The 22,462-nt window shown below is 40.0% G+C and overlaps 1 protein-coding gene across 1 annotated transcript in view; it reads left to right on the top strand.

Moving 5' to 3' along the window:
- The window catches only part of LOC126360761 (polyribonucleotide nucleotidyltransferase 1, mitochondrial), a 114,670-nt gene that overhangs the window by 49,755 nt on the left and 42,453 nt on the right, over window positions 1–22,462 (top strand). Inside the window, exon 5 of the mRNA XM_050007736.1 lies at window positions 18,328–18,491. Coding sequence (XP_049863693.1) covers window positions 18,328–18,491 — 164 coding nt within the window. The remainder of the gene's footprint in view (window positions 1–18,327; window positions 18,492–22,462) is intronic.

The raw sequence follows: 22,462 nt of genomic DNA, 5'->3' as shown, positions 1-22,462 counted from the left end.
GCACTATGTTTGTCGAGTTACCCCAAAAAACAATACCATACCTAATAATGGATTCAAAGTAGCTTGTATATGCTACTTTCCGCGTGTCAATGTCCGTTGCAGTTGATAATATTTGCATTGCAAATGCAAAGCTGCTCAATTTGTTTGCAAGGTATTCAATGTGTGCCTGCCACCTCAAATTTTCATCTACTTTTAGACCTAAGAATTTGACTGAGTCAACTTCTTCTATAACTTGGTTGTTGTGTACAATCTTAATTTGCTCACATTTTGACTGTTTGGTTTTGAACTGCATCACGTGAGTCTTAGATATGTTTAGATTCAGCCCATTTAGCTGAAACCAAGTTTCTAAGGTACTGAGGGTACTGATCACAGATTTGAGAATTTTTTCTGAATCCTGATCTTCAACTAAGACAGAAGTATCATCTGCGAACAGAACTGATGGGGAGCTGATATTTAATGGTAAGTCATTAACATAAAAGAGAAATAGGACTGGGCCTAATATGGAGCCTTGTGGAACACCCTGAGTAATTTTTTTCCAGTCAGAAAAATAATATGCGCCATTTGAAGAAATGCTAACTCTTTGCTTTCTGTTGGATAAGTAGGATTTAAGCCATTGTAGGGCACTGCCGCCAATGCCATACTTTTCAAGTTTGTAAACAAGCAATGCGTGGTTTACGGAATCGAATGCCTTTGTGAGGTCGCAGAAAATTCCTGCCACCTTATTTCTCTTGTCTAATGACGTACTTATTTTCTCAATGAAACTGTTAACTGCATCTACGGTGTTTTTCCCTTGCTGAAAACCAAATTGATTGTTTAGAATAACAGAATATTTTGCAATGAAGTTTTGGATTTGAGCAACAGCAAGTTTTTCAAATATTTTAGATAGGACTGGGAGAATTGAGATAGGACGATAATTTCCCATGATCTCTCTTGATCCCTTCTTGAAGAGTGGTTTGACTTCAGCATATTTCAGTACCTCTGGGAAACAGCCCTCTTCAAAACATTGATTTATTATCTGAGCTAGTGGGTTTGCAATTCTATTGTGTACCACTTTAATAACTTTGGTGGGTATTCTATCCCAACCTGCAGATTTTTTGTTTCTTAATGTTAAAATAGCATTTTCTACATCCTCAAAAGAAACTTTTGAGAATTTTGTAAAGTTTTCAGAGTTTTTGCCTAGGCCAAAGGGATTTACTTTGTTGTGATAATCTGCTACATCTACATCAGATTTTGCTACATTTATAAAGAATTCATTAAAGTACTCTGGTATTTGAGTTGGATTTACAACAGTTTTTCCTTCAATGTCAATTTTTGGAATTTCTTGGTTACAGGCTTTAACACCTAACTCAGATTTAATGACTGACCACACAGCCTTTGTCTTATTTTTATGATTTAAAATTAACCTGTTGTTTGCCAGTTGTTTTGCTGCCTTGACAACTCTTTTAAATATGGTTTTATAGAGTCTAACATATTTAATGAAATTTATATCTTTATTATATTTTAGTTCTCTGTGCAGTTGCCTTTTCCTTACACTGGAAATTTTTATGCCCTGGGTAATCCACTTTACTGTATTTGTTATCTTATTGCTGCAGAGTCTAGGTGGAAATGTTTCATTAAAGTCTGCAAGAAAACTATTTAGGAATTTCTCAAAGTTTTTATCACTTGAGTTACCATAATCAAAAGGCCATGTTTTATCTCTTAGCTTCTCACTAAATGTTAGCAAGTTTTCTTTGCTAAAGTTCCTGCTCATATGGGTTCTTGTATGTGAAATGTTTGTGTCTGTCTGTGGCAGCTCAATAAACAATACATAATGATCTGAAATACCTAGATCTACACAAAATTTATACACATCTTCATATACATAATTAGTTAGAACATTGTCAATGCATGTTGCTGATTGCCCATTGTCCCTGGTAGATTCAAAGAAATTCAATTTGAAACCATATTTCTTAACTAAGTCAGTGAACCTTGAAGCTTGGCTACTATTACATGTGATATCAATATTAAAATCAGCAGCTATTACAACTTTTTTCTTTGTTTCTCTACAAAGGTCTTCTAGCATAATTTGAAGCTTAGATAAGAATAGTTCTGTTGTTGATGTCCCTGGAATTCTGTATATTGAGATTATTATAACATTTGCTAGCGAGTCCACTATTTCTACACAACAGCTCTCGAACACACATTCTTCATTTAAATAATTAAAACAGTTTCTGGTCTCATAATTTATGTCATTGTGTAGAAGTATACATGAGCCTCCACGTAACTTGTTTCTTCTACAAAAGCTACTTGCTAATCTGAAGTTCCCTATTTTGTTCAGAATTTTAATTGTCCCCTCAGTCAACCAGTGTTCATTTAAACAAACAACTTTAATATTTGCATATTCTGACAGAATGATTTCCAATTCATCTATTTTGGAGCTTTTATTATTAGAATCATCAGTGTTTAAGCCATTTATATTCCAGTGGATAACATACCTACTTTGACTATTTCTTACAGGCTTTAGCATATTTCTTGCCAGATAATGGTTTGGTTTTTTCTTTCTTAATGCTACACACGTTTTTTCACCCCCATCACTACTTATTGATGCCGACCTACATAGGGAGAAATGATGATCATCATAATATAATGGAAGTGAGAGTTCACACGGAAAAATATAGGTGTTCGTTTTTTCCGTGCGCTGTTCGAGAGTGGAATAATAGAGAATTATTGTAAAGGTGGTTCAATGAACCCTCTGCCAAGCAGTTAAATGTGATGTGCCGAGTATCCATGTAGATGTAGACAAAATTTCATAAAATCGTAAAGTGACAAAAATCTTGAAATATATTTTCAAAGAATCCTTACACCACTCGTGTGGCAAAGGCAGCAATGTACATGAAAATTCTGCCACACTTCAGTGTTTGACAGAAACAAAAGATAAGTATTGTTGCCTCACTCAGATTGACACGAACTACTCAGTAGACATCTTCAGTTGCGTAATTGAGATTACATACGAAGCAGTTGCCCCTCACTTTCTCCAATAATAAATACCAAGATATTTTCTCCAAAGAATCTGTATCGCAGGATACATTGCTGAATCCTGCACCTGGGTGAAAAATAATTATTGCATTGGATTCACTAACCAGAGAGTCATGTACTAGTTCTGACAGTCCGCTCCCACAATTTCTCTCTATCAGAATGATCTCCTTGGTCTTTTTAACCCTGTGAACAGTGTTAATGTTAACTTTCGCTTTCTTCCTGTACCTTGTCAGACAAGCTTGGAATCCTTTGAATTAGCTGGACACATTTGTCTCCAGCCTCCAGAGCACTGAAACTGTTTTTGACATCCAGATCAGAGCTAGCAGACTTATGGTATCTCTTAAATGTCACTTGATTTGGCAGATTTGACCACAGTCCAGTCCTACATCTTATTCCTAACTTTACTGGTGCCATCTGCCGCTATTAGCTGTTCCAATTTTACCTGTGCTACTCTCAGATCGACTTGAGTTTCAGGGTCAATTGCTCCTTCAACTACTGCAGCACCAAATGAAAGCAACATTGCCTTCCAAGGAGGTTGCCTGACAGCACTCTCATAGTCTTCACACTGTTGACTTTTACCACTACTCTGCAGCAGTATCCCTACTTGTCCATTGAGATAATACCTTAAAATTCTGTACTGTGCCGTATTTAACTGAAAACTGAAAACTTCTCTCCATTGAGAATGACGTGCTGCGTTCTGTTATCTAGGAACTCCTCAATCCAATCACACAATTGATCTGATAGTCCGTATGCTCTTACTTTGTTCATTAAACGACTGTGGGGAACTGTGTCAAACGCCTTGCGGAAGTCAAGAAACACGGCATCTACCTGTGAACCCGTGTCTAAGGCCCTCTGAGTCTCGTGGACAAATAGCGAGAGCTGGGTTTCACACGACCGTCTTTTTTGAAACCCATGCTGATTCCTACAGAGTATATTTCTAGTCTCCAGAAAAGACATTATACTCGAACATAATACGTGTTCCAAAATTCTACAACTGATCGACGTTAGAGATATAGGTCTATAGTTCTGCACATCTGTTTGACGTCCCTTCTTGAAAACGGGGATGACCTGTGCCCTTTTCCAATCCTTTGGAACGCTTCGCTCTTCTAGAGACCTACGGTACACCGCTGCAAGAAGTGAAAGTATTTAGTAACTTGATGTTTTGTTAAAGTAAAATTACTAATTCATATATACCTGTTCCCATGAAGTTGTTTTATTTTTAGGGGGTATTCTGTGTATGGAAGTTTACTGTCCATAATTTTGTTAATCGCATCTCTCCCTAGTTGATCTGCTTCATGGGAACAGGTATATATGAATTAGTAATTTTACTTTAACAAAACATCAAGTTACTAAATACTTTTCAGTTAATAATATTGTTTACCATATGTGGTTTAAGTGGCACTATTGTTTATGCTAAGCATAAACTTCAAAGTAAAATTAAGTAATGCAAGTAAAAAGCTTGCATCTTCTGAATTAATGTAAAATTTATTTCTGCTCTTTTAGGAACTGTTAACTGTTGTTGCTACAGTACTTTGCCCAATGTCGTCCTGGGAATCAGCGTCTGTTATCAGTAATTGTACACCAATGCTGTAAACTTAGGTGTACGATGCTGCAGACATATGTATACTGACACCTGCACTGCTCCATATACCTTCAAATTAAAGTTGAATTTAATTGGTATTTCTATAGCTGCCTCTTATCACTAAAATAATTGAATTTGAGACTGTTTCAAAAGCTGTCTCCCCCCCCCCCCCCTCCCCGACACACACACACACACACACACACACACACACACACACACACACTCTCTCTCTCTCTCTCTCTCTCTCTCTCTCTCTCTCTCTCTCTCTCTCTCTCTCTCTCTCTTCAGTGGGAGGTGGTTTGCTATGGTGGGTACTGTTGTAATAGTAACTGTATTTTTGTAGTGAGAAGTACTTAGATTTTGTTTAGTGGAAAATATTAAGAAGCTAGATAAATTAGTAAGTTGAAATAATTTGACAGTCCTCGTGGTGTAGGGCATCTCAAGGTAAACTTTGTGATTTGTGCATGACAAAAATGTATCTAGGCACCCAGTGTTATGTTGTGTAAATGAAACATCTACATCTACATCTACATCCATACTCCGCAAGCCACCTGACGGTGTGTGGCGGAGGGTACCCTGAGTACCTCTATCGGTTCTCCCTTCTATTCCAGTCTGGTATTGTACGTGGAAAGAAGGATTGTCGGTATACTTCTGTGAGGGCTCTAATCTCTCTGATTTTATCCTCATGGTCTCTTCGCGAGATATACGTAGGAGGGAGCAATATACTGCTTGACTCTTCGGTGAAGGTATGTTCTCGAAACTTTAACAAAAGCCCGTACCGAGCTACTGAGCGTCTCTCCTGCAGAGTCTTCCACTGGAGTTTATCTATCATCTCCGTAACGCTTTCGCAATTACTAAATGATCCTGTAACGAAGCGCGCTGCTCTCCGTTGGATCTTCTCTATCTCTTCTATCAACCCTACCTGGTGCGGATCCCACACTGCTGAGCAGTATTCAAGCATTGGGCGAACAAGCGTACTGTAACCTACTTCCTTTGTTGTCGGATTGCATTTCCTTAAGATTCTTCCAATGAATCTCAGTCTGGCATCTGCTTTACCGACGATCAACTTTATATGATCATTCCATTTTAAATCACTCCTAATGAGTACTCCCAGATAATTTATGGAATTAACTGCTTCCAGTTGCTGACCTGCTATTTTGTAGCTAAATGATAAGGGACCTATCTTTCTATGTATTCGCATCACATTACACTTGTCTACATTGAGATTCAATTGCCATTCCGTGCACCATGCGTCAATTCGCTGCAGATCCTCCTGCATTTCAGTACAATTTTCCATTGTTGCAACCACTCGATACACCACAGCATCATCTGCAAAAAGCCTCAGTGAACTTCCGATGTCATCCACCAGGTCATTTATGTATATTGTGAATAGCAACGGTCCTATGACACTCCCCTGCGGCACACCTGAAATCACTCTTACTTCGGAAGACTTCTCTCCATTGAGAATGACATGCTGCGTTCTGTTATCTAGGAACTCCTCAATCCAATCACACAATTGATCTGATAGTCCGTATGCTCTTACTTTGTTCATTAAACGACTGTGGGGAACTGTGTCAAACGCCTTGCGGAAGTCAAGAAACACGGCATCTACCTGTGAACCCGTGTCTAAGGCCCTCTGAGTCTCGTGGACGAATAGCGAGAGCTGGGTTTCACACGACCGTCTTTTTTGAAACCCATGCTGATTCCTACAGAGTAGATTTCTAGTCTCCAGAAAAGACATTATACTCGAACATAATACGTGTTCCAAAATTCTACAACTGATCGTACTACGTGTTCCAAAATTCTACAACTGATCGACGTTAGAGATATAGGTCTATAGTTCTGCACATCTGTTTGACGTCCCTTCTTGAAAACGGGGATGACCTGTGCCCTTTTCCAATCCTTTGGAACGCTTCGCTCTTCTAGAGACCTACGGTACACCGCTGCAAGAAGGGGGGCAAGTTCCTTCGCGTACTCTGTGTAAAATCGAACTGGTATTCCATCAGGACCAGCGGCCTTTCCTCTTTTGAGTGATTTTAATTGTTTCTCTATCCCTCTGTCGTCTATTTCGATATCTACCATTTTGTCAACTGTGCGACAATCTAGAGAAGGAACTACAGTGCAGTCTTCCTCTGTGAAACAGCTTTGGAAGAAGACATTTAGTAATTCGGCCTTTAGTCTATCATCCTCTGTTTCAGTACCATTTTGGTCACAGAGTGTCTGGACATTTTGTTTTGATCCACCTACCGCTTTGACATAGGACCAAAATTTCTTAGGATTTTCTGCCAAGTCAGTACATAGAACTTTACTTTCGAATTCATTGAAAGCCTCTCGCATAGCCCTCCTCACACTGCATTTCGCTTCACGTAATTTTTGATTGTCTGCAAGGCTTTGGCTATGTTTATGTTTGCTGTGAAGTTCCCTTTGCTTCCGCAGCAGTTTTCTAACTCGGTTGTTGTACCACGGTGGCTCTTTCCCATCTCTTACGATCCTGCTTGGCACATACTCATCTAACGCATATTGTACCATGGTTTTGAACTTTGTCCACTGATCCTCAACACTGTCTGTACTTGAGACAAAACTTTTGTGTTGAGCCACCAAGTACTCTGAAATCTGCTTTTTGTCACTTTTGCTAAACAGAAAAATCTTCCTACCTTTTTTAATATTTCTATTTACGGCTGAAATCATCGATGCAGTAACCGCTTTATGATCGCTGATTCCCTGTTCTGCATTAACTGATTCAAATAGTTCGGGTCTGTTTGTCACCAGAAGGTCTAATATGTTATCGCCACGAGTCGGTTTTCTGTTTAACTGCTCAAGGTAGTTTTCAGATAAAGCACTTAAAAATATTTCACTAGATTCTTTGTCCCTGCCACCCGTTATGAACGTCTGAGTCTCCCAGTCTATATCCGGCAAATTAAAATCTCCACCCAGAACTATAACATGGTGGGGAAATCTACTCGAAATATTTTCCAAATTATTCTTCAGGTGCTGAGCCACAACAGCTGCTGAGCCCGGGGGCCTATAGAGACATCCAATTACCATGTCTGAGCCTGCTTTAACCGTGACCTTCACCCAAATCATTTCACAATTCGAATCTCCGTCAATTTCCTTCGATACTATTGCACTTCTTATCGCTATAAACACGCCTCCCCCTTCACTGTCCAGCCTATCTCTGCGGTATACATTCCAATCCGAGTTTAGCATTTCATTACTGTTTACGTCTGGTTTCAGCCAACTTTCTGTTCCTAGTACTATATGGGCGTTGTGACCATTTATTAATGAGAGCAGCTCTGGGACCTTTCTATAGACGCTCCTGCAGTTTACTATAAGCACATTAATATTGTTATTCCTTGTTGCATTTTGCCTACTGCCTTGCCGCGTCTCAGGAGGCGTCTTGTCGGGCCTAGGGAGGGAATTCTCTAACCTAAAAAAACCCCATGTGCACTCCACACGTACTCCGCTACCCTCGTAGCCGCTTCCGGCGTGTAGTGCACGCCTGACCTATTCAGGGGGACCCTACATTTCTCCACCCGATAGCGGAGGTCGAGAAATTTGCACCCCAGCTCTCCGCAGAATCGTCTGAGCCTCTGGTTTAAGCCTTCCACTCGGCTCCAAACCAGAGGACCGCGATCGGTTCTGGGAACGATACTACAAATAGTTAGCTCTGATTCCACCCCGCGAGCGAGGCTTTCCGCCTTCACCAACTCCGCCAGCCACCTGTACGAACTGAGGATGACCTCTGTACCCAGACGGCAGGAGTCATTGGTGCCGACATGAGCAACAATTTGCAGTCGGGTGCACCCAGTGCTCTCTATCGCCGCCGGTGTGAACAGTAGGAGACAAAATACTACCTCCATCTGACAAAAATGGAGTAAATATTGGAGAAAATTCAGGGATAAAGTGGGATGGTCACAAGGACATTAAATCAAGATAGACTCCAGGTCATGAAGAGGCAGAGCTCAGCAATGAAATGCTACCAACAGACAAATTTTAAAATTCGAGATATCTGAAGTGACAGACAACAGCCATAAAGTCACAGATAAGCCGAGGACAGTCTGAAAATAGTGACATACGTGAAACAGGTCATCACCCAGAAAAAAATAGGAGAAAGGGTTAAATATAGGAGAACACAGAACACAGAACAGGAGAACAAAGAGAGGGAAAAAAAGATCTAGCTGTAAAATAAGACATGACATGAGGAAATAAACTGGCCAGTAATTGTGCAGAAATAGTGAAGACAATGGAAGAAATGGGGAGATGCTGGGGCTAAGAGCTACACAATGTGTAACCCAGGGGGAGCTTATAGGGCTGCTCAAATTAAAAAAGAAAAGGTATGATGTGCTGTTTTTTTCTTAAGCTCTCAGTTTTAAGTCACTTTTCTTTTGTGGAGAGACCTGACCCTATTGCATTTTACAGACTGGTTGCATTTCCTAAACAGGCCCAAGGGACAGGTACTGAACTGAACAACTAACAGGCACTCCATGCAGTGTCGTGCAACCCTCAACACATGCACGGAATGCTGCTTTCTGAAGCAAATAATTTGAAAGGCAAGTGACAGGTCTTTGTTTCTTAGTAGAAATATCTGGAAATTATCTTTTCTGTGACGACATTACTTAAAAATCTTTTAACAGTATTCTGTGCCCTTTTTTGTGTTAGGTCAAATCAGATTTGCTGCCAGATTTTCATTTACTTTTTATTAGTATTTGCTTGCTGGTATAATGATGTTCATTATTCAAAATGAGTGATGTGAGGGAGCTATGGGGGCAAAGAAAACTATTGTGTAAATTCTGAAAGCAGTTCTTTATTTATGGTTAAAGAACATTGTTTTGAATGCAGTTAGTTTCTGTAGGAAACTTTTGAAATTCCTGTAATTGAACTGATAATGGAATGGAGGTCGTCTCAGTAGACTGAATGACAAATGATACCTACACAAAATGCACATCAACTTTGGTATCAGTACCAGTAGTTTTTTAATAGAGCTATTTTGTTATTAAGCAGGTATGTTAATAAATGTTATATTCACTAGCTTATGTGCTTAATAACAAAATACCTCTTTAATGAAAATTAATCAATCACTTATCAGAACAGCTTCTGGAATGTGGGAACCCTAGGACTGTGATATCATAGAACTACCTTTTCTGGTACTTTTCATACACACAAACTCATAACATATATGTTAAATTTTGCTGCACTTCCCCCACAACAGTCTTTAGTCCTTTGATCTGCTTAGCTTGCAATCAGATTTCTTTTAGTGCCTTGTTATTATCTTTTAGAGCCTCCTGTAACATTTCTTTAAGCATTTGTATGTCTTCCAGCCTTGTGTTTGATTTAGATGTTTGAATTTAACAATTTTAGTTTAACACTTTCTGCGACAATTACATGATTATAATTATAAGCTACAATTGACTTAATACTTCCCCCGTCACTCTCAAGCCATATAACGCTTTCACAATCCTGTATGTATATATTATATTTCACACATCAGTTTTATGCAGACAGTGCTGTACATGACACATCATTCACAAATTCTGTTGGGTATCTCATTTTTTGCATGGCTCCAGCTGCTATCTGTGTGCTGGCCCAACTACACTCTTAACACCATGGCACTGGATTCATGTTCCTGCATCTAAGCAGCTTCTGTGAAGTCAACTTGCACTCTGAAAAATGCATTGCTGGTGGTTACAGGATCACTCCAACACTCACCCAGTTCCAACCAGCCATCTCTACTTGTACAAATTAATCAAATCTTTTTCTTCTTGGGTTCAATTTGTTCTTCTTGGAGACAGATTCCTCTTACTTGACATTATGAAATAGGTTTTATTTTTTATTATGTATTCTTTTCTGTTGTCTCACCCTTAATACCGTCCTGCATCCTGTTTTCTGCTAGCTGCAATTGTGATAAATCATACTTATTTGACCTCTTTGTTGGGAATTGTATGATTTTCGTCATATTTATTCAGTATTCCACTTGAGAATGCAATCGTTTTGTGTATTTTCCTTTTGACCCTTATTTCTTGAAAAATCTTTATGCCTGTGCCATAAAATCTGGCAGTCCTCATTTGAAAAGATCGCATTAAATTGGGGCGATGTGACACATTATCCCTTATTAATCCTTCTAAACACATTAAGAGACAAAGAACCACCTGATAATGCCAACGAGTACTGGAATATGCCGAAAGAAGGAATCATTAAAGCAGGACAGCAAAATATAGAATATGTAAAAGGGAAAAGGTCAAAAAAACCATGGGTCACACAAGAAATGATTTCCAAGATGGGGGAGAGAAGAAAATTGAAAAACAAGAACACTGAAGATGCAAGGAAGATATACTGAAGGTTAAATAATGAACTGCGAATAGAAACAGAGCAGGATAGGAAAAAATGGCTAAAAGAGGAATGTGATGAAATTGAAGAACTGGACAGGAAGGGAAGATACGACTTACTATACAACAGAGTAAAGACTATGGCATGGGAACAAAACAGAGCAGGAAGTGCTACTATGGAAATTTTGAGCAGAGACAAAGAGGTAGTGTACAAAGATCATGACGATGTCCTCCAGAGATGGGAAGAATATCTAAAAGAGCTATATGACACAAATAGCAAACCAGAAACTCTGGAACTTGAATCACACAACAGTGCAAGTGATGATGAGAAAGGACCAACCATCATAATGGAAAAAGTAAAGTCTGCCATAGCTGCAATGAAAAATGGCAAAGCGGTAGGTACAGATACAATACCGGGAGAAATACTAAAATGCTTGAACCAAGATGGAATAAGAGAAATATTGAGGTTATGTACTAAAATATATGACAGAGGTGAATGGCCTGAGGACTTTCTGACAACAGTAATGACTCCATTACCGAAAAAAAACAAGGAACCAAAAAATGCAGTGAGCACAGGGCAATCAGCCTCATTTCACATGCAGCCAAAGTGATGTTAAAAATAATTAATAAAAGACTGGAAAAAGTAATGGAGGAGGATCTTGGCGAGGAGCATTTTGGCTTTAGACGGAATACTGACACCAGAGATACAATAGGGATCCTACGAATCTTGGAAGAAAGGTTTATTGAAAAAGGATGAGACCTATATATGTGCTTAATCGATCTAAAAAAGGCATTTGACAATGTGGTTTGGGACAAGCTGGCGACTATAATGAGGGAAAAGAGAGTGGACTGGAAAACCAGAAGACTTGTAAACTCATTATATCTTAATCAAAAAGTTTCAGTTAAAGTGAGAGGAGAAAGTACAAACTGGATCAGACTAGGAAAGGAGTAAGACAAGGATGCTTCGTCAGGAAAGAGGAAAGGAGAGAGAAAGACGAAAGGCTGTGGGTTTTAAGGGAGAGGGTAAGGAGTCATTCTAATCCCGGGAGCGGAAAGACTTACCTCAGGGGGGAAAAAGGACAGGTATACACTCGCGCGCGCACACACACACACACACACACACACACACACACACACACACACACACACACACAAGCAGACATTTGTAAAGGCCGTTACAAATATCTGCTTGTGTGTGTGTGTGTGTGTGTGTGTGTGTGTGTGTGTGCAGTCACTCTTAATCTGCATAAAGTTTCCTACTATTAAAACTAAACTCAACTTCACCCAAACAGGCTATGGAGGCCCAACAGTACTAACTGACCGCCATGTCATCTTCAGCCCACAGGCATTACTGGCTGCAGATATGGAGGGGAATGTGGTCAGCACACCACTCTCCTGGCCATATGTCAGTTTACGATACCGGGGCTGCTAATTCTCAGTCAAGTAGCTCCTCAGTTTGCCTCAGAAGGACTGAGTGCACCCCACTTGCCAACAGCGCTCGGCAGACCAGATGGTCATCCATCCTAGTGTTAAGCATGAACATATTAATGAAACTCTCCACACTGTAATATTTGCTAACTGCTCAGCTTAATAAACAAAATACCTCTTTAATTAAAATTAATCAGTCACTGATCAAAGCACTTTCTAGAATATGGGAACCTTAGGACTGTCATGTCATTCAACAACACTCTTAGTAGCCCTTTTGTACACACTAATTATATATGTTAAATTTTGTAGCACTAATTTAAACAAAAGTAATTTCAGGCCGTTAAAATTTAAACCAATTATTTTCTTTAGATACTTGTTTTTCCAGATCTCATCGAGCAATTTATGAACTGCTTTATATTTTATTAAACAGATTTAATAATCTGAATCATGTCTTTAAATACTTAAATTAATTATTGATGTTAGCAAAAATCCAGATAATTAATTTCTCATTTTGGATACTCAGAAACTTTCAGAATCAGCAACAGGACCCGTACACAGGTTATGTGACTTATGTCAATGACATTCTTGAATGAGATTTTCACTCTGCAGCTGAGTGTGCGCTGATCTGAAACTTCCTGGCAGATTAAAACTGTGTGCCTGACCGAGACTCGAACTCGGGACCTTTGCCTTTCGCGGGCATGCACTCTACCATCTGAGCTACTGAAGCACGACTCATGCCCGGTCCTCACAGTTTTACTTCTGCCAGTATCTCGGCTCCTACCTTCCAAACTTTACAGAAGCTCTCCTGCGAACCTTGCAGAACTAGCATTCCTGAAAGAAAGGATACTGCGGAGACATGGCTTAGCCACAGCCTGGGGGATGTTTCCAGAATGAGATTTTCACTCTGTAGTGGAGTGTGCGCTGATATGAAACTTCCTGGCAGATTAAAACTGTGTGCCCGACCGAGACTCGAACTCAGGATCTTTGCCTTTCGCGGGCAAGTGCTCTATCATCTGAGCCACCGAAGCACGACTCACGCCCGGTCCTCACAGTTTTACTTCTGCCAGTATCTCGTCTCCTACCATCCAAACTTTACAGAAGCTCTCCTGCGAACCTTGCAGAACTAGCACTCCTGAAAGAAAGGATACTGCGGAGACATGGCTTAGCCACAGCCTGGGGGATGTTTCCAGAATGAGATTTTCATTCTGCATGTCTCCGCAGTATCCTTTCTTTCAGGAGTGCTAGTTCTGCAAGGTTCGCAGGAGAGCTCCTGTAAAGTGCCCGCGAAAGGCAAAGGTCCCGACTTCGAGTCTCGGTCGGACACACAGTTTTAATCTGCCAGGAAGTTTCAATGACATTCTTGTTACACATGAACACTGACTTTTACAAATGTATTGACACACTGCCATGGAAGACTGATTCATGCACTGTTACAAGTCTAAATAATCTGTACATTGCCTGGAGATGTCATAGTGCTGATGTGCTGTTGCAGTGATGCTGGAAAAGTTTTATGCAATCATGGCTCATCATATGAATTACTATATTAAATTTTTCTTGTCACTGTCAGACATATAAGAGCATTTCACATTGTGCCACTTTGCAATATGCTGGTAGTGTTTCCATCTGAGACCCTTTTATAAAAAGTTTTAAATAATTTTGCCTCACTTTCCACTCTAGAATGTTCTCACTACAGCAGCTAGCTACTGACTCCCTGGAGTTTTCTTGGCTCATTAACTTCACACCCTCACTCCTTTTTCTTTATCATGCTGACACCCCTTGTAGGTAGTGGGACTTCCCCTTTAGGTTTTCTTTCCTAACATTACCTTACTAACTTCAGATTCCCTGAATGAATTAGCAAAATGATTTATTTCATTTGATTTACAAAAGAGATATTCCTCTTAATTACATTAATGAAAGGAAGTCATGGGATAGCAATATGCACTCATACAAATGATGGTAGTATCACATACACAAGGTATTAAGGGCAGTGCATTAGTGGAGCTGTCATTTGAACTCAGGTGATTCATGTGAAAAGGTTTCCAACATGACTGTTCCAACTCGGCACTCCGGCCTGAGATGCTGTAGTTGGTGGTTGTGTGTGTGTGTGTGTGTGTGTGTGTGTGTGTGTGTGTGTGTGTGTGTCTGTCTTTTACTGATGAAGGCTATGGCCAGAAGCTTTATGTGAGTGTCTCTTAATTGTGCCTGTCTGCAACTTGACATGTCTTCTTTATGGTAAGTAGCAATCTGCCTTTTCCTACATTGTTGAACAGACTTTGAAAGTGGAACGATAGTTGGAGCTAGATGCACGAGCCATTCGATTTCAGAACTTGCTCGGGAATTCTATATTCCAGGGTCCACAGTGCCAAGAGTGTGTGAAGAATACCAAATTTCAGACATTACCTCTCACCACAGACAACACAATGGCTGATGGCCTTCACTGAACATCTGAGAGCAGTGTTTGCATAGAGCTGTTGGTGCTAACAGACAAGCAAAACTCTGTGAAATAACCACAGAAACCAATGTGAGACATGCAGTGAATTTATCCGTCTGGAGAGTGCAGTGATATTTGGTGTTGATGGGCAGACATCCGCTGTGAGTGCATTTGCTAACAGTACGACTTTGCCTGCAGTGCCTCTCCTGTGCTTTTTTCTTGTCAGTTGGACACTAGACGACTGGAAAATTGTGGCCTGGTCCGATGAGTCTTTATTTCAGTTGGTAAGAACTGATGCTAGGGTTTGAGTGTGGTGCAGAGCTTATAATGCCATGGACCCAAGTTATCAGCAAGGTACTGTGCAAGCTGGTGGTGGCTCCATAATGGTGTGGGTTGTGTCTTGTAGTCCAATGGAACTGATAATTGATGGAAATAGCTATGTTTGGGTACTTGGAGACCATTTACAGCCCATTAATGGACTTCATGTTCCCAAACAACGACGTAATGTCACTGGGCTACAGTTGATCACAATTGGTTTGAAGAATGTTCTGGGCAATTAAAGCAAATGATTTAGGCATCCAGATTGTCTGGCACTAATCCCATCAAACATTTATGTGACATAATTGACATGTCAGTTTATGCACAACATCCTGCACATCACTTTTGCAATTATGGACAGTTATAGAGACAGCATGGCTCATTACTTCTGCAGTGGACATCTAGCAACTTGTTGAGTCCATGCCATGTCAAGCTGCTACACTATGCTGGGAAAAAGGTGGTCTGACATGATATTAGGTGGTGTCTCATTATTTTTGTCACCTCGGTGTATGTGTCAATAATGATAACAACAACACATCATTACTTCCTTAGACAGTACAAAAGTGTATTGTTACAACATCAGAGACAAAAAGTATTGGTGTTACACATTCCTCCAAGTTTAAAAAAAATAGGATAACCACAAAAGTTTTAGGACAGTGACATTGCTCATAAGTGATAAGTGATACTGTGTATTTAAGCTTGGGTGAATCATCATAAGTGATACATCGTGTCTGGCATGTCCAATAAAGGTCATAACTGAAGAGAGAGTAAAAATAAAAAATGTGTGATATTGTGTTAACCGACTGTCACCTGAAGAACTGAAAGATAATGAAGACAAATAACATCTCACACTTCAGGTATTTCAATATCTTGATAAACATTTTGGTACAGTGTGCCAAAAGTGATTAAAAGTGTTTAAGTTTAAAAGTGTTTAAGCACACTCTAGCTATTTTGATATGCTGTATTATGGCATATGAAAACTGTCTACATTAATTCTAACTATGGATAAATTACTAATTAATGCAGAGTATTTTCTGATACATATGTGCTCCACAGAAAGAATATAACATACAGTCTCTTATAGAAGTTAAGGTGGCTTATGTCATTTGTAATATACAGTTCTTAATAATTACCTCAAACAAGAAAAACAAAAAAGTCTGTGGTCTGTATTATGCTTTTGTATAGGACAGTTTTCACAAGACATTAATGAAAATCTAGTCTCACTTGGCGAAGAAGTAGCTTTATTTGCAACAGTACAATGCAACTGCTAATGTGTCTCCAATGTTGTTCTCCACATGAAAGTTATATGCATGTACTACGAGTTATAATTTTACATGTTATAGTTAACTTATGATAATTTTTGGGCCACTAGTGCTCATCATCAGATATCAAAGGTTACTAAAACCCTTAATTACTTTTTATGTTATGGAAATATTTTTAACTAAATTAATCACCAGGTTATCTTAGAGTGAAGCAGATTACTCTCCAAATAGCAGAAGCATTGAGTCATTGACAAGTGCCTACATTGTGCCAACTGGAGACATAGTGTTGGTGTTGCAGTTCAGTAGGTGGACTAAAGGGGCGGGAGTGTTGGATGGGGGAAGCGAGGAGTAGAGGGAGAAAGATGGAGAGAGGCAACAGGTATGCAGGTGATGAATGAATGCAGGAGGGAAGGATGGCAGGTGCATGGGCTAGGCAAGTGGCACATGGGCACTGAAGCGTGTTAAGTGTGATGCATAATGAAGATGATGTGGATTTGGAGGGGATGACGGCAGAGAGGAAGGGGAAACTGTTGGATGACGTTATGTAGATGGTTGGTTAGCAGAGATTGAAAGCTGGGGTGCTACAGGAGGGAAGGATATGATGCAGGGATAACTCCCATCTATGTGATTCTGGAGGGAAGGCTCCAGATGGCACTAGTTGTGCAGCAACTATTGATCCTCAGCAAGTTGTGTTCTGCAGCATACTGTGTCGCTGGTCATGAACTCTGTTCTTGTCCACAGTTTCGCAGTGGTCATTCATTCTGGTAGACAGCTGGTTGGTGGTCATGCTCTCATAACACTTGCAAGATAAATGAAATTGACATGGCTGCTTTCACAGGGAGTGGAAGTGGGAGTGAGAGTGGCATAAGCAAAGGGACTGACCAGGATGTTGTGTAGGTTGGATGGATGACAGAATCCCAATTTAGGAGGGCTGGGAGGATTGTGGCTAGAATGTCCCACATTTCTGGGCATTTTGATAGATGAAGCCCTAGCAAAGGATATGGTACAGTTGCTTCAATTCAGGCTGGTGTTGGATGACACTGGAGCACCTATGCACCTGATTCTTGGGATAGCTTGAGGATTAGAGCTGTGTGAAGACATGACACAGGAAAATCTGTTTGCGGATTAGATTTTTGGGGGTAGTGCCTCTCTCTGAAGGCCTATGTTAAATCTTCAGCTTCTGGGTAAGGAAGTTCTTGTCACTTCAGATAGCCTGGCCACCAACGTACAGTATACATTGAAATATAGAATATAAACAGTGGCTGTATCTCAGGTGGAAGAGACATTCATATTATTGGCAGTGTTTGTAACACTATGTGTTATAGATCATTAGTACATTGTAATCACACTCCATCATCACAGCTTAACCACAAGATGAATGTCAGTCATAAAAAACAAATACTCCCAATGTGGCAAATTATTATTAATGTCTGAGTAGTTGAACAGTACATGGAGCTGCTACCTCTCTTGTTGTAATTTGTTTCTCTTTGGAAGCCTGAAAAAAAAAGACTTAGTCTAACAAAAGTGACTTAGTCTAACAAAAGTGACTTAGTCTAACGAAAGTTAGTTGGTGAAGAGGTTATAGCTGAAGTAAGCTGTTTTGCATAACTCAGAAAACCATTCTTTTAAACTACAAAAATGATAAAAAATATTCTTAACAGACTAAACTGAGCTAGAGATTAGACTGTTCAGCTAATCAATTTTATTTTTATTATTATTTTTTTCATTTGTGTGTCTGATTCTTCTGTCACCCATGTGTACTGGAATCTTTCTATACAATGTAAGACATATAATGACACGAATAGAAACAAGGTGACAAGATGAACAAAAACTAATTTCTCCTATTAATTATTTTGGCAGGTTAATTACTGAGGGTGAAGACATAAATGTTAAATCTTCTTAATATGTTGTTAGTTGTACTGTTATTTTGTTGAGAATAAGAAGTAATTAATTGTATTTATTATTTAGGATCCTCTTCAATGGCATCAGTGTGTGCAGGAAGCCTGGCTTTAATGGATGCTGGTGTGAATATTAGTGCACCAGCAGCTGGTGTGGCCATTGGTCTGTTTAGTAGATACCCCAAGAATGATACAAAGCACATGGAGGATTACCGCATCCTTACAGACATACTGGTATGGTATACTGTGGGCTTGTATAAATACTTGACTTTCATTTAATTGTAAGGAAGATGGTCCCTTTTTATTTTGAGATAGCTGTATGTGAAAAAAAGGAACACACAATTAGAACAGAATACAGATATTTTTTTCACTAGATGAGTTTACTTTTTTCCCCATATTGATGAGCATATGGAAGACTAGTAGAAACAATTGCCCATGTACAAAAAATCCTTCCTGTCATGTCAAAAAGATTCAATACTTTGTTACATATGAAAAGTAGTATATTGAAAAAACAGTAATTGTATCTAGCAGTTTGTTATGCATTCAAGGCTTCTATTTGATCCTTGATATTTTTGTATGGTGTAATGATCAACAATTGACTCAACAAATCAGTCTTCAATTACAGTATTGATGAATTATAGAAGTACCTGTCACTTATACTATAAGTGGATTTTATACATAAATGAACATAGAAAATTGGGATACCTTTTAATTTATGCATCAGCAGTAAAATTTTACCATTACACTAGATGTAAGCTGTTGATTAAAGTGGTTGCCAATAGCGGTCTTCATAGAGCAACTAACTCAGTTGTTGCTTGTTCATTCCTGATGGGTGCCAATGTGAGGTGACAATAACCCAGCAACAGAAGTCAAGTAATGGTCTTAATTTTAACATCCATGTACCTTGCCTTCCAAAAACTTTGGGTGAACTGCAATACCACACTGGAGGCTGGAGGTGAATAATGTATACAGTGGGTGGTGTAGTTGGGTTGCTAGTTCTCAGGGAGGAATGTAGGTCATCACCCAAGGCATGGTTGCCGCAGTGTGGTGGGTGTGTACCAGGTGGATATCTCATCACCCTCCATGCCACAAGCTAGACTCAGACAGTTAAGTGTGCTTCTGCCAGCAAGTGGCCTCTTGGCCAGTGGTGACATTAACCTAGGCAGCAGGTATGGGCATCTGCAGACATTTTTTGCAGTGGGTGGGGGGCAGAGAGGCTAGACTCTTTTCACATAAATGAGTTGTCCAGTTTTGAGACATGTCATGTGATAAGAACTAAATGTTATATGCGACACTAAAAACGTATCCCAGAGAATTTTTGTTTATGGAAGGCGGAGGGGGGGGCTTTCCACCTCCTCTTGTGACCCCTTCCTCCCCCCCCCCCCCCCCCCCTCCTTTGCAGACACATGTGGGAGCAGCAGCATGATCAGCACTCCTGTGATAAGATGCTGATTCAGACCCTGAAGCAGGGAGCAGGTGGTAGCTGGAGTAGGAAGCCACACTGGCTGGTGCAAATCCATAGCTCAGTGCAAGATACACTGGAGCATACAGAAGCAAACTGTAGAGCTAGAGCGCAGTGCAGATGGTGGTAGTTCACAATGGCTTCATGTGTCTGCACAGGTGCCGATCAGCAACAAGATTTGCCTCACAAGATGACAGCCAGCAGCAAAATTTGCACACTGACTGAAAGGTGCCAAGTCACAAGTATTCGTTCTTAGTGCAAACAGCAGGCCCACGGCTAGTGGAGACAGGGTCTGTTGGTGGCAGCTGGATGACCTATTTCTTAGTGGTGCTTGGCATGTAGCTGGCTCCTGGTGGTGACTGAGAAGTGGGTGTCTACAATGAATAGTATTTCTACAAGCTCAGTCCACTATTGTTTCTGAAACGGCAGTGATTTTCTCTCCTAAGCCATAACAGAACGAAGGTGCCAGGCATGGCTATTGGACAACCATGACTTTACTGCTCCAGTCTTTTCACAGTTGGCAATTTCACAGTCCTGATGTTGCTGTAATACTGTAGTTATATTTCTCCTGTCAGAAGCTTTGGGTGGTACATCTGCAATGTCAGAATAATCTCAATACAGCTTCTTTTGCGAGGAAATCTGTTCTCCCTTTGATGCTGGGGTTTCTTGCATCACCCTTACTATGATATCACTTGTTACGTCAGTTACAGGAGTCTGCTGCTACACCAGGTGAGGCCATCACACAACATGCCTCCCCTCTCTGAGACACCCAAACAACTTGTTTGTAGGCAGTTTATATATCTGGAAAAAGTCTTGACATCACATCTCATAGTGGGACATACATACTCAGTGCATTTTGGTTTCTCTCATACTAATCCAGCAAGAACTGCAATGTTCATTGACTGCTTACTTGCTGGTCATTATTTTATAAGGTTGCCCTGTCAACTGCCAACTGATGCACTCACAGTTCAGGTAGGTGAGCTGTTTTCCATCTAAAATAGATACAGGCTGCACTGAGAAAAGTTAAGATCACAATGATACCTGAAATTTTGACACTCTTTGTTACAATTCTCAATCATTTTGCTATTGCTGCACATGGTGGAACATCTACTCTACTGTAATGTGTTCTTTCTAAGTTGCAATTAGCCCGCTGAACTTCCCTCATTTTTCACACATCGATTACTACACTGGATCATCATATAACAAATATACATAGCTACAAAAATGCTATTCAGGACTCTTCCTTCTTAATAAATTCCCTTAACAAATAATCTTTAACAGTAAATGATTCTGTTCAACTGATCTCATATACTTGCTAAGTCTTCATGGTTTCTGGTGGTTTCTTAACTTGGTTTATCAATCCATTTCTTGATACTTTACCTAAGCAACAAAAATTTGCCTAAGTTTTCCCAGGAAACTCATCCCTAAAACTATACTGATACTTAACCCACACATGGCACTCTCAGTAGCCACTAAAATAGTCTCATGTATTTCGCTTTCTTTAATGCCAATTACAGGGGGGCCTCCTTTCTCTAATGCTATGGTTTCTTGTAGCTTGCAGGGAGACTTAATGACTTAGCTTGCAGATTAATGGTCTGTCCTTTGTGAGGGATGAACCTTGTGGCAGTACTTCATTGGCGATAGCTTCCCCCAGTTTGAAGAACTCCCCACCAAGTTGCATTATTCAGGCCAATGACAAGTACTACAAGCACTTGCTTTTATTCTTTTCTTACCCCCTTCCTGTATCCGATGGATTGCCTCCAAACCAGTACCAACAAACATGCATCCTTCAAAAATAAATGCATCTGTGCCCATTTATTACCCACAACTTTACAACATAATTGACAACAACAGGGTGTATACAACCCGGGAGATCCGGGAAAAACCCGGGAATTTTTTCATCCAGGAGAAAACCGGGAAAAACCCAGGAATTTTTTAGAATTCCGGGAATTTTTCATTCTTTTAGTTTTCGGTTAAATTTTTGTAACTTTGACGGGTAAGAACCAATACACTGTCAGAGAATATTACTGTATCTCGCTACTGCAGAATAATATTGCAGCAATAAAAAACAAACGAGAAAAAAAGAAATGAAAATAAAATTTAAGTTGCAAATGAAATTTACCATATACAACAACAAAACACAGTGCTCTTACAAGTGTCTGCCAACAGCAAAATGTGTCAAAGGCTTTAGGAAGACTATGCAATGTTTCATAACAACAAATTGCCTCCGATGGGCGTGACGTCATGACTTTACCTTAGATTCATTTGAGCGGCTGTGAGCGAGCTTATCCGCATGTGCAGTTGAGTCTTGTATGAGTAGTACCTTCTCCTGCTTCTGGCTTTCTGGCGACAAAAGTGTAACAGTTAGCTGTATAAGCAATAGCAGCAAGCAGCCAGATGCTATCGGGAAAAATTTTACTGGTGCGCCTAAGCTGCCAGAGTCACATATGCGCAACAGGCCTGGAACTAGGAGGCAGGGGCAAACCGGGTGATATGCCCAGGACAACAGTTTCGGGGGGGGGGGGGCAGGGCGCCAAAGTCATATTATTGAGGAAAAAGACCTTCTTGCACAAAGCCCCTAGCACCCAACGCTAGTTGGTCTATTGATTTCTCATATGATTTCAAACGCATCCCTGTTGGTTTTTGAACAAATTCTAAATTGATTTCTGAAAGAATCATAAGTTGATTTTTGAATGCATGCATAGTGTACATGTTGCCTCTGCCAGGGGAAACCCCGTCGCAT

This window comes from Schistocerca gregaria, chromosome 1 (genome assembly GCF_023897955.1).
Source record: "Schistocerca gregaria isolate iqSchGreg1 chromosome 1, iqSchGreg1.2, whole genome shotgun sequence".
In the NCBI taxonomy this organism is placed as follows: Eukaryota; Metazoa; Arthropoda; class Insecta; order Orthoptera; family Acrididae; genus Schistocerca; species Schistocerca gregaria.
This window is presented reverse-complemented; position numbering and strand designations above follow the sequence as displayed.